Here is an 18025-nt window from a genome sequence, read left to right as displayed (position 1 = left end):
TTTCCCTCGTCACGGGCAAGAGCACGCGGAAGCGTCCTCAGTGGACTTGGCGGCAGCACAACCGCAACATGCTAAGTGACCCTTTTTTTACTTTACGCTACAGGTCGTAGCAGTTCTACCTGGAAACCAACCGGCATCGTATACGGCTGCTTTCAGAATACGAACGCGGACTGGAGTGAGGAATTCAGCTCCGAATCCTCTTTCCTGCGATCGCTGCATCATCGTCGAGCCTTTTGTGCCCTTGGTCTCCGTGTCTTGGTCTGTGCGGTCATTTGCGACATCGCATCACGTGGATCGTCTAGAAGCTATAAAAGCGCCGACAGCTCCGGACTTTATCACTGGGCTCGGCGGCAGCACAACCGGCAACATGCTAAGCAACCCCTTTTACTTCACGTATACAGGTTAGTGAATATTTACCCTGTGATGGTTATCGAAGTGATGACCGCTTTTTTTTGCGCTGCTGCCTGGGCGACCACGTGTGAAATGCAAAATTAAGTTTGTTATTTTTATGATTTCGTGGCCGCGAAACTTGCTGGTCTGTGGTGGTGATGTGGCTAATCCGGGTCCCACCGACAGTGAGATTCTGTTGGAACTTCTGGCCGGTCAAAGCAAGCTGACCGATGCTATTCGGAATGCACTCTCCAGCCAAGATAAAATAAAACAAAGAAAATGACTGAGCTACATGACCGGATGAATGAACGTTAGGGACATAGAAATAGTTCGAATGTGATAACCAATCAAGTAAAATGATTGAAAACAAAATATCAAGGTTCGAAAATCAATTATTGCCACTTATATGTGAAGTAGACGACTTAGAGAACAGAAGTCGTAGAACTAATTTGAATATATATGGCTTAGACAAGCCAAATGCAGAAAAAACAAAATAGCTCAATAAAAAAAAAAACACTTTTTTTTTTTTTTTGCAAAAGTTGGGGTTGACCATTACCGGTATTGAAAGATGCCATACGCTTGGCCGAAGAGTTGAAAAATAAACCACGCCCTATTATAATAAAGTTTATCGAATATCGGGAAAAAACAGCTGTATTATAGTTCTCGTATAAAATAAAAGGTTCTCAGACATCAATATACGAAGACTTTTTGGTCAGAATTCGTGACATCCGAAAACACTCCAGGAAAAGTGCAACTGAAGAAAAAAAAACAGCGCAAAAGTCGAACTAGTATATGATAAGCTGATTGTTAACGATCCTTCTTGGCTAAGATGAAGGGAAAGGTAACGCTTCAAGATAAGCATAAAATATAACTGACAGCGTAGAAATTGCTCTTCATCACTGCGCATATGAAATTTGAATTGTAGAAGCATCATTAACAAGGCCAACGAGTTGGAGAGGATGTTGCTCTGTCATGACCCTGATATCACCATTTTAACAGGAACGTTGTTAAACGAGACAATAATCTTCAGTGAATTTGTTCCTTCTGGATTGAGTCCACTCCGGAAAGACCGCGGAAGTAGACGTGGTAAGGTATGTATTATTTGTGAAAGCTTCCTAAATATAATCAGCATGCCTAAAATAATTGATATCAATGCGACTCTTAAAAAGCGTACCCAGGCAAATATACATTATTGCGGCTTTTTATTTACTTCCTGGGTCGTCTCATCTTGCTCACGATAGTTTAAATATGTATCTGGGTAAACACGTGGAGCCTAGCTGGTGATTGGGTTATTCTGACAGAAGATTTTAATCTACTAAATTTTGACTTGTTCACTTTTTCACACAAACACCAAAATGATGACTTAGGTGAAGCGCTGTTAGACTTATCCTTTACTTTCGACTTACAACGAATCATTTATGATTTTACGAGAATTCAAAGAAATACGAAATTTATATTTGATCTTGTTATGCTAAGTGGTACGATTTCTACCGAAGATAATTGTGAAGTAGTCCCTGGAATTACTTATCAAAACGCGGTTCTGGTAGCTCTAAAAAGATATTTATGTAAATAGAAAAAAAAAACAAAAAAAACACGGCGAAGTGTATTCCTAACTTTTATCGTGCAGATGATGTTTCGATTATAAATATGCTTTAATTTCATTTGTACGAGTTCGCAAAAGTGTAAAAGGGATATGGACGACCTTTGGAGCTTGTTTAGACGTATTGTAAATGAATGTATCGAACGCGTTGTGTCACATATTGTTAAGCAAAATAACAAGAACACTCGGATTTCAAGAAAGTCTCTACAGCTAAAAAGACAACTGAAGCGATTAAAAAAGAAAATAAAAAGAAGCGATGATTTCTTAGATCTAAATAGGAAATTCACGGCTCTTTGTTTAGAACTTAAAACCCTAGCTAACATTGATAAAAGTCATTGCGAAACTTCATATCTCCAACAACCAGAAACGTTTTTTCGTAGAATATTTTTGCATTTTATGGAGTTTGATGTTTTTGAGGTTGACGGTAATCTAACCCACGAAGAAAGCAGTATGTCAGACACATTTCATAAACAGTTTAAATCGGTTTTACGCAAGACAATGGTGTTTTACCATTGTTTTGATACCCACTACCTTCCTATGCCTGATATTCCAATTACTGAAGGCGGTACATTGAATATGCTATTGAAAGTTGATGTTAAAAAGTATTCTGGCACGACAATATTATAATGCATTTTTATCAAGGTTCGCTAATAGTTTCAAAATATGCGTTTTTTTTTTTTTTCAAAATCATTGTACGAGGGTCAGGTTTCAGAAAACTGGAGAACTTCAGAGTCAAACAAGTTAATAAAAAGGGGAACATGCAGTGCATAGATAACTACCGTCCAATTTCATAAACTTCAACTGCTTGAAAATTGTAGGACATATAATATATGCTCATTTCTCAGCATTCTTAACGAGCTTACCATTTTGTCTAAGCATCATCATGGATGCGGAAAAGGTTTCTCGACATATACTCAATTAATTAAAACTATTCGCAATTTTGGCTGGGAATTAACAACAGAAAACAAATTGATGCTAATTTATGAATCTCTTGAACACATTCGATAAGGTTTCTCCTAAATATTGTAGTGACCAAGCGCAGACAGCTGCTCCAACAACAAGAAGATTTATTGAAGCGATAGCGCGGCTTAAATAGTTCAGCGCCGATGCTTATCGACGCTTACAAGAGAGAAGGAAAGAGAAGGAAAGGCGCACGCTCGCCTGCCCGTCCTGCACGTCACCGCACGACGTCACTTGGCACGATATCACACCGCCGGCTTGTCCCTGTCCTGCGCGTCAACGCACGACGTCACTTGGCACAATATCACAAATGTTAACATACAAATGGAACAAAATATATAAGAACACACAGTAAGTACAATGGATCTCAACACATCTCTCAAATCGTCGGCAGTACGCAGTTTTTGGTGAAGATTGTTCTGACCGACTTTATGTGGACTCTGCCGTTCACCAGGGGTCTGTGCAGGGGCCCCTCCTTTGTTAGATGTTTATTAATGACACAGTACGAGATGTTCTTGTGAAAATAAACTCGTATGCTGATGACTGCATATTATACTCAGAAGTAGATAGTGCTTGGGATCAACGTTTATTAAACAAACCGCCGAGGAACATTTCGTCGGCGTCGCGGTCGCTGTCGGAGAAGGAGTCGACCTTCGTGAGACCTGATTTGGAGACCTTGGCAGGGCGGGCGAGTGGGCTTTGCACTTAAACAAAAAAAAAAAAAAAAATCGGGATGCCGCCTTCCGTTTTCCTCTCTTTGCCCGCTGCCTCGGCGTTTTACTTTCTCCACTGCGCCCTCCCCCCGTCGTCCTTCACAGGGCCTTCTCTTGCCGTCCTCCCCCCACCCCCCTTCTAACCTTTTCCTCTCCTTTGGTGAGTTTCCCAAGGAGACGCATGCCGACAATAAGTCATTTGTGTGTTAAAAAATGAAAGATGTGTTGTTCCGTCCTCCGTCTTTATGTATTAAACTTTCCTAAAGTTACATTTAAAAATATCGCGAACTAATTAACTCTCCTTATCTAAAAGAAAACGGCATTTTCGACTAAATATTTTGTACCAGTTAATTAATGGCCATTATAGGGTAGACCTGTCCGAATTAATAACTTTTATTATCGGGATATGCTACTTGACAATGACATACTCTAACAATTACTTTTTTTTTCAATCACTTAACAATTGCTTCCCGTATTCCTTTTTGATGAAAAATAACTGAGTTCAAGTGTACAGTACCTTTTTCCATCTTTTTCTTTTTTTTCTTCATTAATGTTGTATTTTTTTATTATTATTCTCACCTGCGAAATCTCCATCAAGGGATTGCAGTGTTCATAAATATATAAACAAATGGTAGCGCGGCCCTGTTTGCTCAGATTATAAGCAAGCCCAGCCAACCCAGCTAGTCCAGCCCGCTCATCTATCGGAGGATGCCAATCTTGGCATCTTTTATGCTTTCATTCGGGCTTCTCACTCGTGCCGCTGCAATTTCCACGTGCTGGCAAGCAAAAAATATCACCGAGTTAGAATTTATCTTGCGGCTTGAATTAATAAGGTTTTGTAAATTACAACAAAAAAAAAAAAGGCTCCGCGCAAACGTTTAACAGGTCTCCATCTTCAAAATACGGGTTGAAAAGGGCATCTGCCGGAAAGGTGGCGGGGTTTGGCAATTGATTCATCCTACCAATATTACACATACTGAAAAACGACTATATGTTACAGAATACTGCTTAGCAGGACGGCATGCCTATTGGTTCAAAGAAATACGTAAAGGTGCGCCTACAGAGAACGGTATTCCTTGAGGTGTCGATAAGACGTAACTTGGTTGTTTGAGCACATCGTTCCAATAACTTTGACAAGTATATTTGATACTACGCACTGCCTTTGAGCATGCATATTGTATTGCTATCAGAGCGAAAAAGTATCTGCTAACACTTCGTAATGTTATAGTTTTTTTTTTCTTTTTTAATGTAGTGGTGCATAATATTTGAGCACTTAGCCTAAATACACTACTATCTTCCTGGAAAATTGCCTTCTTCCTGATTTCTAGTCGGTACTTCTCGTAGAAGGCGATATCGGAGACTTTATATCACAAATTAGAAACCTCAACTGCAAACTGGAGACTGAAAATTATAGCCCTTTTTGTTATATGGTCCACTCCTGGACCTTGCTGTAATATGCCAGATATCAATCAATCAATCACGTGTTTTATTGTGACCCCAAGAAGCTGGTAGGCCTTAGAAGGGGTACACGTATATCAGACTAAACAAAAATTACACCATCTTCCCGAGTGGAACCATGGGGTTTGCGATGCGGAGCATCGCGGATCGTTAACAGGTTCTGCTGCTCTACGTCTTCGAACCGCCGGTGCTTCACGTTGTCGTAGTTCAGCATCCGCCGTTCGACGTTGACGAATGGACGCCGCTTCTCGTTGCCGCAGTTCAGGGTCTGCCACTCGCTTCAAGCGTTTGCGCTCAGCGTCGCGTGCCCTTCGCTGCGCAGCTTTGTCTTCAGTGGACGTAGCGTTGCTGTTAGTTTGTGGGGTGGTGCTGACGCTTGCTTGCGCCAACCCACTAACTGACGGGACTGTTGCTTCCATCACACTTCATCGGAAGAACGGAGTGAAGTGGAGTCAACAGCGGTGAACTGAACGCGCGCAGCGCGCTACCGCTGCTCATATTCACACTTGAAGGAGAGGAGACTTGAAGAGGAGACTTGCGCATGCGCGCGCGGTGTGAGTAGAAGCGAACGCACGCGAAGTGCCAACATTACCTAGAGGAGAAGGCCAGCTCACGCCTTCAGTGACGTCACGGCAGCAGGCTGACGAGCGCCGCACTATAGAGCTGAGCTGAAAGATTCGCGCATAGCTTTTACGACGTAGAAACGCGGGTTTTCGCACAATTTATTTTTTATGAGCTAACGTGAGAGCTGTGACCGCCGAGTGATTTCAAGAACCAATTTAGAACGCATGAAAATTATTATAATCTAGAAGTATTGTAGTCAAATACAAGAAAGTGATACCTTGAGACAGATGTGTTATTTTTTTAAGCGATAAACTGGGTGGTGTAATTATTTCTGAACGACATGGGAGTTGTATAAAAAAAGAATCCCTATGAAATGGCAATATTCGAAGTAGTAGAACCAGATAAAATTAACTAAAGTAACAATTGAATAAGTGATGCAGAGGCATTCATTTCATTTAATTTTATTCACCTCAAAGGCATCCAAAGACGCATTACATCAGGGAGGATTCGAAAATAAAACAAAAATGTAATTAAACGTAAAAACGACACCAACAAAAAAATGGCAGACACACACACACATAAAACCGCTTATAATTGGCATCTAATTGTTATGATGTAGTTTTACAAATCAAGGCTCAGTTACACAAATTGATGCACTTCTTTTTAAATGATATGGGATATCTCTCAGATACAATATGGTAAGATAGTTTGTTCTAGTCAGTGTTGCAAAGTACTAAGGAAAAAAGAGGAAAGTGTTAAGTATGACACTGGAAATGGTTCAATCTTGCAGGAATTATCTAATAAGGATGCCTAATGACCTAATAAGGAGCTTAGCACTAAGTAGATTGAAAATTGGAATCTGAGTAATATACACCTTGAAAAAAAAATACAATCGGGCAATTTTTTGTCTTCTTTTTAGATTAGGAAGATTTATGCTAGCTTTTAAAGCGGAGACACTAGTTTGGGATGAATTATCACTGCATATTTAATCTGGCTTTGTTCTGAAGATTCGAACATCGAGATTAGGTAACTTAGGTGTGGATTCCAAATTATGCTGCACATTCTATTGTTCGGAGGATAAATGTTCTGTATGCGGGTAGTTTTGTAATGGGAGCCAGATCCCTACTGAAAAATCTCATTTGTATGAGAAATTTCTGTGTCCAATAAACAGATATGAATCATACAAGATATATAAGAACATTTAAGAGCCCTATAAGACCTATAAAAGAAACTTGTAAGTTTCTTATATATCTTATATAGTTCTTACACGGTTATTACATCTTGTATGATTCATATGTTCATTGAACAGAATAATTTTCTCATACAAATGTTTTTTTCACAAATTAAGAGTTCTAGTGTGCTATTTGTTATTTGCTCAATCCATGATGATGAGTCTGTAAAATACACGCCCAAATACTTGTACGACAATGTGTGTTCTTCTGGTTGGGAAAGTACCGAGTACTGGTTAGTGTTTTAGTGGAGGGCTTAATTACGGACATTTCTTTGCATTTACATGTGTTAATGTTCATCTGCATAGGGAACACCATGATGATTATGTATCTAAATCGTCTTGGACAAGATTGTGATCACTGCAGGTGTATTAATTTTCCGGTAAATAACTCAAGCATCAGCGAAAAGTCTAATTGTCGATTTAATTGATGATGATAGGCCATTGATATAAAGTAGAAACAATAGAGGCCAGAGTACACTACCTTTAGGGACACCTGATGCAACACCAACGGGACCCAAATTGCCAGACAAGTCTAAAAGTAATAACATTTTAAAATTTTAATGTGCTAGTTTGAAAAATGTATTGTACACAGTTTGAAAAATGTATTGCAGATATTTTGACAAACTTTTCTTAGACCTGTGATAAACCTGCATAGGTTCAGCAATTCAATGCACTCTGCCTGTTCAAATATAGTACTTGTTTTGCAGCAAGCAACCTATCTGGTCACCACACCGAAAAAAACAAATGCGATTTTTTTTGCAATGTCATGATGCCAAAACTTTATATTCGCAAAAAAACTACTGTAATACCCAAGCGTTGCCCCATACGCTGATGTACTTCGACAGTACCGAGTCTGTGAAACGACATAGTAAGGGCGGCTAAAAACAAGTTTTGTACACAAACAGAAGTGGACATGGCAGCTTCATATTCAAAGATGCTTGTATTTACAACACAGAAGAGTCATAAATAAGAAATTGGTCACCTTTGAACATTGCGAAACGAGCTTCCTGGTATCCATAAGTTCTGAAAATATCCGTCTTGAAAAACATTTATACATATGCATCTTAGATGCTGTAGATTTTGTGACACCGATACACACAATATCTGTGCAGCATGTTGGCATTCACGCTACCACACGATACCCAAAAGACTGCTACAATGACACCGACTATCTGCACATACGCACACACACACAGACAGAGAGATCCACCGACCTCAGAGAGCAGTTGCCTTTGCATGAGGATGAAGCGCAAGCATGTTGCTGGTCGGACAGGAGCTAATTTGTTTAGCCTTGACCCCATAGCTTTTTTTTTTTTTTTAGATGCTGCACTGGCACTTATAATATTGTTGCCATCTTGCAACAAAGGTTTCTAAGTTGAATGTTTTCACTGCAGTCCAACACATGCTTTAGCTCGAACTCACGACGGGTTCATCATCACAGGCGTCAGACATGTTCGCTTCTTGACATCCGTGACGGTTGGCAGCCACTGTCTTTGATTGCAGAGTTTCAGCTTTTCATTTCTTCTGTTTGGCATTTTTCGCATTAATGTGAGCATTCATTTTGCTGCAAACATGTCACAAGAAAATGCTTGTGCATTTTCTTGTGACGACAACATGTGTTTTAAAATGAGCTCACTCGTATGTTAATTTTCACAGTCGGAAGTCTTTTTTTTTTTTTGCGAGTAGTTCCAGTATGTGATATGTAACAGGTCGGCACTGGCTGGGCATCACCAATTGGGGAACAAGATAGTTGTGCTCTACACCATTTACACCAAGAAAAACGAGCCCTTTTATAATGAGTTCCAAGGCGAGAACTCAGTCTTCCTGTGCGAGCAAACCGTAGTCAACTTGTCCCGTGCTGTCGATGCGGCTTTGCATTTTTCGCCCCTTAGGCTTTTCAAGGTGGTGTAGACTGCACGGCTGGCCACATAGCCCACGGCCGGGAGGGTGTGTCTTATTTTTTACAGCCCAAGGCCACGTTGCAGATATACCACGTTGCAGGTAAGGCGTCAAGTATCCGCTCGCTTGGGAAGATCTTTCTGGTTTCCATCCTTGCTAGCTGTAGTGATCGTTGACAGTGCGCTCCACAGCAGTATTTTGTTTGAATCTTCGTAAATGTGCCTTGTAGACACGTGATATTAGAAGCAAGCCAGTTGCCTATACATTCTGAAAAACTCTTCTAAGCTGTCAGTTTTCAGCTTGTCCCATGGAGGCCGTACAGTAGCCCGAGTTCATCAAAGCAGTATCCGGGATGTGTATTTGACCGCTTCTGCAGGAAAGAGAACAAAAAAGGAGGATATCATACTAATCCAAAACAAAGGTAATGTAATCAAAAATGGTTATAAACAAAAAAAAGAGAATGTTTTTTTTTAAGCTGAAGTGATAAGCTGAAGTGATTCCGTATTTGAGAGAAAACACTGGCAGTGTTTCGATCTGGTATTTTGGATCACAAACATCAAAATTATTCTTGAATTTGATGTGCTTATGATCTATAATAATAATAATAACGCTTATTGCAGGAGCACATAAAACCAGGTAGAGAAAATAAGAATAATAATAATATGCTCCATAGAGCTTCCTGGTGTGTGGTCGGATTCCTTGGGGAGCCTGAAGGGGCTCCAGATAAATTGTTACTATACGACTCTGGTGCATGGATAAGTAAACTGGTCAATGAACCATATTCCGGCTTGCGTGCATTCCAAACTACAGCTCAGAGACCCGCTACAATATAGGTCTTACTAGTTAGTTCTAACGGATCATTTCTGCGCTCCGATGAGGATACTTAGAAACGACAGAAAATACTTTAGTTGTTGTTCTTGGTCTTTTTAATTGATGTGCTGGTTGCAGCCGAGATAACGTATCACTTGCATACCTTGCGAAGACATTCCAACCTGAACTTATAAATCAAGTCATTTTTATTTAGTTTTGCACCTACATGTAGCGCCAGCATTTGAATATGTTGCTTCCAGGCCACAACCAAATCACTCCCAAGTATGCATTCAGCGAAAAGTAAAAACAAAAAACGAAACCACGATCATAAAAATCAAAAAGTTCTCACCTGTTATGCCGTCAAGGAACGAGATCTTCCCATCGATTCGCTGTATGGTCCACGCTTTCGTAGTCATCCTTTCAGGAACTCAAATATGGGCACTTTCACATCCGGTTTTTTATCAAAGCGCGGATAAAAAACATCTGCACGGAATGACAGCACCGACAATCGAAAAGCAACTCTCACCACTGTGACGCTCACGTTCACACACGAGGCCGCTGTTGTGTTGTATTCCAAGATGTGCTCTATCTCACTCGAGAGTTGAACTTTCGACCCTCGGCGTTTAAAAACCTACTCGCTTCTACAGTTGTTCTAGTTGATTCCTCCAGCCTTATGGTCACGTGACCCAACCCGCAGGAGTAGCTAAAGGAGCCGTCGAAGAAAGGAACGCGACGGAGAACCATTGGGGGAGAAAAAGAAAAAAAACAAAAAAACGCGACGCCGTGCCGCCTTTCTTGCTTTTTGTTTCCGCCGCGTCAAGCGTAGAGGGAAAGAGTAAGCAAAAGAGAACGTGCATTGCAAAGAAGCCAACTGTCAAGGGGAGTGTAGCGGAGAAGCGCACTACCAGTTCAGCCTGCTCATGCGGACGCTCTTGAAGGGAGAGAGGGAAGCGCTGCGGCTTTCCATCTAGGTGGTGTTGGAAGTGCACCAACACCTCCTAGAAGGCAAGGCCGTAGCGCTCTATTCGTGACGTCGCGACGGAAGGCCATCGGGGGCGCGCGGCGAAGCGAAGGCAACGCGCGTGGATCGATCGTTGTAACGTGCTTTTAGTCACATAAGCGTGTCTTATTAGCTAAATTGAAAGCTGCACATAGCAACGGGTCTCGAAAACATTTCATTACACGGGCAAAATATTACACCGCTAAGTGATCGGTATGAAATGGTACGAGGAAGGCGTATAAGAGAAAACATTGATTCACGCAAATATTGCTGCAGGAATGCATATTTTACACAGAAATACTTCGACAAAAGAAAAAAACGACAACGACGAGCGCTTGCACAGTGGGACATTCGCACCGCTCCGCTCATTTTGATCCTTTTATAGCAATTTACTGGGCCTCCGGCCTCCAGCCTGGGGCCTGGACGACTACATGGACTCCCCAAGGCCTCCCGATTCACCCGTCATCACACCGCCGCCCGAGGACATGGACTTCCCGGCTCTCGAAGTCAATGAGGACAGCCCGGCAGAGCTCTACCTAGCGGGGAATACGGGCTTTGCCTTCCCGCCGCCCCTACTCCTCCTGTCACACTCCAACCCGTTTGCCCCACTGGCGACTCTTGAGAATGCTCAACAATCCGAAGGCAAGTCAGACGACCTTCTCACTGCGTCCTGCATTGTTTCTACTGCACCCGAGGGGCAAAAACGGGCGCGTAGCACAGTTCAGGCCTCTACAGCCTCAAAGCGGTCCACCCAAGCCAGGACGTCCGCTCGCTCGGAACAGACCACTTCCTCTCGGGGATTGTACGGCAAAGACTCCTACCACGATGAAAATGGGTATACTCTGGTCACCTACAGCAGCAAAAAACGCTACCCCTTGATGGCCGCAACGCCACCCACACCGACTCAGCCACCCGCACCGCGGCTGTCGCGCTTCACGGTAATTCTCAGACCATGTCAACCGTGTAGAATCTTAGATGAGCCCTACATCAAGCTCGACGAGGCTCTTTCATCACTTTTACGCACCTCCCTGGCCCTCGTACAAGGCACCAGGACCCCCGATTTCACGACACGATTGTTAACACATAGTAATCAACTTGCACTCGATGTATACGATCCCGCGGTGAGGGATGTTTTCCTCAAAATCAAATCGCTTCCTATCTGTGGTAAGGAGGCTCCTTTTCAGGCCTGTGAAGCAACCGGAGAGGGCCAGATACGTGGCATAATACAAAACGCCGGTGGCCTTACCCAAGAACAACTCATGGCCAGCTTGCATTGCCGCAAATGCAGAATACTTAATGCTCGCCGACTGGGTGACAATGGAACTGCTTTGGTTACCTTCGAGAGCACACGCCTGCCCTACCGCATCGGCCTCCGCTCTTTTACGGTGAGGGTATTACCCTACAAACCCAAAGTAGCTGTCTGCACGACCTGCCATCGGATGGGCCACGTTAAGGAGCGCTGTCCCAACACCGACAACGCCCGCTGTTCTATTTGCGGACTGAAAAAACACGACGGAGACGCCTCTTGCCCGAACGCCACGCCTAAGTGTCGTAATTGCGGGGTCCCCACCTAGCCACAGACAAGGGCTGCCTCAAGAGAACCCAGCTGAACAAAAAGATAGCACGTCGCCGACGTCCCAAGGCCCCGCGACGCTTTGAAACTACCTTTGACAACCAAGGGCAGCATCTACACGCTGGCGAACGTACTAAAGCGTCAAGCAACAACACCGATACGACCGCACCTCTAGTGCCTGGAAGCGCGGGAGACTTACGACGCCTACGGCTCATCGCCACTCCGACCTCAACAAGTTTCTATATAGGGCCCCGCACCTCTGCTCAGGGAACTACTACAACAGCTGCAGAGCGTAAACTCACGTTTGCGGACGCCGTTCGGAAGGCCAACACCGACACTGCAACCCACACTATTAATACGACACAAAGGAGAGGCCCTAAACATGCTCAAAAATCGCAAAACCCGCGCATTCCGGAACCGGTGGCACAAGTCAGTGAGGAGACGCAGACAGAAACAGCTGTGCGCATCTCAGCATCTACAACACCCAGCACACAAATCACCCTCGAGGCACAGCTCGAGCGCCGCATTCCTCAACTTGAACAACGCGTAATGGAGCACGTGCAAAAGACCATAGACCGGGCCATTGAGACATGTGTCCGCACCCTTATGGGACGACTCATGCTCTCCAGTACGAGCCCATTCGGGGCGCCCATCACACAACCGGCTCCGGCCGCCTCTATGGTAACCTCATCAATCGCTATTAACGGCCAACATGGCCCAGCGCTCCAATGGCGCACTCGCCACCGGGCACCCACCCTGGGCTACATTCGTGCAATGGAATTGTCGAACACTTCGAAAAAAAAGGCCGACCTAGTAGCACAATTTCATTGTAACGGCACCACACAAGGACCATCCATACTCGCACTTCAAGAAGTAAATGGCCCAGTACTCAAACTCCCGGGTTACGAAGGGTACCCGTCTTATAGCGTTCCCGGGCAGACCACATCCGTGGCTCTATACGTATTAAAAACGCTCGACCACGTCCAACTGGATACCGAACCCTGGAATACTAGCGCCACCACTACGGTACGGTGTAGGGTCAAATTGACGACTGACCACACCGTTTTAATTTTTTCCTTGTACGCACGCCCGGAGTACAACCGCAACAAAGGGCACAAGCCTCTTATTGACCTCGGTTTTATACAGCATTTCCATAGGCTCTATCCTCGCGATCAGGTAATCCTATGTGGAGACTTCAACGCAAGGCACACAGCATGGGGTTACGACAAATGCAGTCCCAGGGGGCGCAAAGTAATGGCTGATACCCAAAACTACCACCTTATTTTGATCAACGCCCCCGATGACCCCACACGGATTGGACAATCTATTCGCCACGCGGACACGACCCCTGATCTGACTTGGGTATCACACCCGCGCAGCGTCACCTGGCACCTTCACGAAGACCTAATGGGAAGCGATCATTTCCCTATAGTGATCAAGATAAAAATCCGCCGCACTCTGGGATGCGCGGTAGGTGCACGCACAGCCGCGAGACCATCGTTTTTGACGCACTGGGACAAATACCGAAAGCTGCTGGAGGAGACATCTCCCAGCGGTGATATCGCACACCTAACTGGTCAAATATTAGACGCCAAGCAACAAGCCACCCGTCGAATACAAGTCCCCTATGATCATCCGGACCCAGACAAACGCCTTCTAACGCTCTGGAATCGCAGGTTGCGCCTATTGGCCAAGAACCGCAAATCTGGGCGCAGACGCTCTATCAAACACAAGTTGAGGATCACGCAACAGACAATAGAGGATTACACCACCGCCCTTGCATCTGAGAGATGGATGACCCTTTGTGAAGGCTTTAACGGGAATACGTCTACACCCCGAGTTTGGAGTATACTACGGTCCCTTCTTGGACAAACCAAGACCTATAATGGGGCCAGACGGGTGGCCCTTAAAGAAGCGATAACCCCACAGGAGCTAGCCAAACGCGCCGCTTCTGAATTCTTTCCCAGCACTTCTCAACCCATCGCTACCACCTATGAAAGGGACGACCCCGTGGAGGACTTTGAATCCTACAATCAACCATTCACCCTTTTTGAGCTTAATCACGCTCTTAACACTGACAACAACACACACAGTGCACCTGGGGCAGATCAAGTCACCACGACACAATTGAGAAACCTCCCAAATACCTACAAACAAGCTCTGTTGGAGGAAATCAACAGGATCTGGGAAGAAGGAAAGCTTCCACCCACATGGCGTTTCTCTCTGGTGAAACCAATTCCCAAACCGGGGAAACCGCCACATTACCTGGCCAACCTCCGACCTATATCACTGACATCCTGCCTATGTAAAACGATGGAGAGGATGGTCAATACGCGCCTGACATGGTACTTGGAAAATAATGGCATTCTCGCCCCAACGCAAATAGGGTTCAGAGCGGGGTTGTCCACACAAGACGCGCTTCTTCAACTTAAGGAGGCAGTCCTCGACCTGCACTCTACACAACCGAGAGCTATCGTTGGGGTTGACATTAAAAAGGCATTTGACGGGGTCCCGCACAACACAATCATGTCCCAAACCAGAACTGCCGGCCTAAAAAGACGACTATATAACTTCATTGCCGTGTTTTTGGAAGGTCGCTGTTTTCAAGTGCAGGTAGACCAAGCCACTAGTACCACGCGAGCCAAGAAAGTAGGGGTACCGCAGGGATCAGTTATCTCACCGACTCTCTTCAACTTGGCGATGCACACCCTCCCACACCGCCTGGATGCAGTGCCTGGACTAGGTCATACAATATATGCCGATGACATCACGCTTTGGGCAACAGACGGGTCCGTCGGCCAGCAGGAAGACATACTCCAAAATACCCTAAACATTATCTACAGTTTTGCAACCGAAATTGGCCTCAGCACATCCCCAGAGAAGACTGAATACTTAGTCATACACGGCGGCCGTAGTACTCCCTCCAAGAGAGCCGAGAAGAAGATGTACAACCTCTCTATCGGAGACCAACCCATCACCAAGAAATCTACCATTCGCATCCTGGGCATGTACCTGGACGAAAATTGCACAGCCAACACATGGTTCCTGAAAACGACTGGATCAGTAAAAAAGATCCTACACGTCCTTCGACGAATCTCAACACGCACCCGTGGTGTCTGCGAACGCGAGATGAGGCAATTCGTGCAGGCATTTGTCGTCTCACGGCTCCTGTATGGTCTTCCCTATCATCCAGTCAATCGGACTCAGATGCTAGCTCTAGAAAGACTTATCAACGAGGCCCGAAGACTCATTACTGGCCTTCCCAGGTACACACGCCTAGACGCGCTCAAGAGTTGCGGGGATCATTTAATGATCTCAGCAAACTCGTATCCGCGCACTACAACATCCAGGAGGCACGGCTTCGCACAACACCAGCCGGCCGGTCTATCCTTGCAAAACTAGGCTACGCCGTGCACGATCTGCCCGAACTCCCACAACAGACCCCGCCGTGGGAACACATTGTCTTCACCGACGGGACTCCTCTACCTCAGCGGATACAGAGCACCGGCAGGCGCCTCCCTCTCAAGAGACGGCACTTAAAGCACATTCGCTCGCTTGACGATTGCCCCCACGTGATCTACGTCGATGCATCCCTGCCAGCTGATCACAAATGCGCTGTCTACGCCACGGCGCGGTACAATTGTAACACAGAAGCACAGGCACGATACCTGCGCACAACGGCTACGCCCCCGCTCACCACCCAAGCGGAGCTTCAAGCCATCATGGACTATGCGCGCGACGCACTTCTTACGGCAAGGGAAGACGCACCAGTCACGCACATCATTTATACTGACTCGCAAGCGGCACACCACATATGCTCAGACACCAAATATACCGGATCTACCTTACACGAGCTCAAGGTGGCCGTCTCATCTCTGAGAGCGTCCGGCCATCAATTCATCATACGATGGGTCCCTGCCCACTGTGGCATACCTGGAAATGAGAAAGCCCACAGACTAGCGCGCGCACACCTCCTCTCCGCGCTGGCCAAGGGACCCTCCTCTTCCTCATCTCTAGGCAACCCCTCACAGGAAATTGCCAACCCTTGGCACGACTTGCGCTCTACCAAAGCCCAGCGAGCCACCTACCTCTCCATGGCCGCTAACCCGCTATCCACCCCTAAGATTCCCTCCCAACATTTTTCTCGTAGGGAAGCCGTCATGATTCGGCAAATTCAGACAGGGACCCTACTGACACCGCATCTCTTACAGCGGTTTCGCGGGAACGACGGGGAGGGACCTTCCACAGCCTCTGGCATCTGCGAGAACTGCAATTCTAAGGCACACCTGGTCCATCTCATGTGGTCTTGCCCTTTGTATAACATTCCACGACAACAGGCTTTGGACCTCATCACAAACGCCCCAGTACCCGCATCCCTGAACGCCTGCGCATGTCCAGACACCACCATATCCCCCAAGCATGCTTTGGAGCTCTGGGAGGCACTACTCACCTTCATAAAAGACCCAACTGCGCCTCCAGTGGGGGACCGGCTCCTTCCGGCTACAGCCAAGAGGATACGGCCTCCCCCTCCCTCGTTGACGAAGGCCTTGAAGCCATGAAGTGTTGCCCTCCTCCTCCTCTCCTCTTCTTTGGCCTTCGCTTCCTAATCCCTTATCCTCCTTCTAACTGACCTCTGGAGCGCGCTCCGCGCAATATAAGGTCAATAAACGTGTTTTCAATCAATCTTCGACAAAATGGCAAGACACGCAGTGATTGACACAGCAAAACATGTCACATTGAAAAATCAGGTAGACGTAGTCAACGCGGACACGGCTAGAGGAATGTCACTTACGATCATGTAAGCGATGTTATCGCGTGCAGTCACTGAATTCTTGCATCATACCCCGGCCACATGGCGAAAGTAATGTAATTTCGATCGAATGAAAATATGGGGCCGACAAATCAGCGTGCGAAGCTAATATAATCACTCAAAACAGCGAGCTGATTAAATCCCGTATTATTCAATCAAGATATATAAACTTTTCCTTGCGGCAGGGGTACTAAACTTACTATTTCCAGTCAACTAATTTACTTCTCCCTATGGGCTCCAGCTGCCTAAAAACAAAATATATCCTATTCTGTAGATTCTAGTATAAACGCGGTAAAGGCAACAAAATAACATTAGTATAAATAAACACATATGCACAAACAACGCACTTTCAATAATCACACACACTCGTTTTTTACCTTCCAGTAAACACTAGAATATTACAACGCATAATTATAAATTTCGGCGCAATAGCAAACGGATAATGACGAAGAACAAAACTCCATTCTATCACGATATTAAAAAAAAAATAAAAAAAATCGACTGCAGCACTTTACTTGCAGCTTACGTGACCAAGAAAGCCCGTAAATAAGTTGTTTCTCACCTGTCAATCGTATCCATACGTCCCACACGATCCATGAGAAAAAAATTTTAACACGAACTTCACGAAGTCTCTCTCTATCGAGAGGGGTCATCGGCCAGTGTCATCGTTGACTAGTTGCCACACACGTCAGTCAAACCGTAGCAGGACTTGTTTCGCGAATCCACGTAAATGCCGTAGTATGAAGCGAACACACACAAAAAAATCTACCCGAGACTCCGGTGACGGCAAAAAAAGAACGATGGGTAGGACAAAATCACACACACACACACACACGCGAGAGCAGCACCAGCAGTGTGGGACGAGAGGCTTAACATTGTCGACCCATCTCTTCCTCGTGTGCGCTCCCTTCCAGCGGTAATGAATGGATTTTTTTTTCGGTTCCTTTCCCTTCTGAAATGTCTCAGCGTACCTTTGCATGAAGTCAGCAGCTCGCACGCAACGTAAATTTACCAGAA

The 18025-nt window shown here is 45.2% G+C and overlaps 1 protein-coding gene across 1 annotated transcript; it reads left to right on the top strand.

The window, feature by feature from the left end:
• The first annotated feature begins 15141 nt into the window (after positions 1-15141).
• LOC115330553 lies at positions 15142-16757 on the top strand. The gene is made up of 2 exons (XM_040211265.1): positions 15142-15261; positions 15465-16757. The coding sequence occupies exons 1-2, from the start codon at positions 15142-15144 to the stop codon at positions 16755-16757; spliced, it is 1413 nt and encodes a 470-aa protein (XP_040067199.1).
• Positions 16758-18025: the final 1268 nt, after the last annotated feature.

The sequence above is a fragment of the Ixodes scapularis genome, unplaced genomic scaffold (genome assembly GCF_016920785.2).
Source record: "Ixodes scapularis isolate PalLabHiFi unplaced genomic scaffold, ASM1692078v2 PGA_scaffold4__175_contigs__length_147842914, whole genome shotgun sequence".
Taxonomy (NCBI): Eukaryota; Metazoa; Arthropoda; class Arachnida; order Ixodida; family Ixodidae; genus Ixodes; species Ixodes scapularis.
This window is presented reverse-complemented; position numbering and strand designations above follow the sequence as displayed.

Bases quoted from the DNA above. Each gene is read 5' to 3' on its own strand.
- LOC115330553 (XM_040211265.1), top strand. From the start codon at position 15,142: ATGTACAACCTCTCTATCGGAGACCAACCCATCACCAAGAAATCTACC. The intron at 15,262-15,464 runs GTAAAAAAGATC...TGGCCTTCCCAG, and splicing joins TCCTGAAAACGACTGGATCA to GTACACACGCCTAGACGCGC.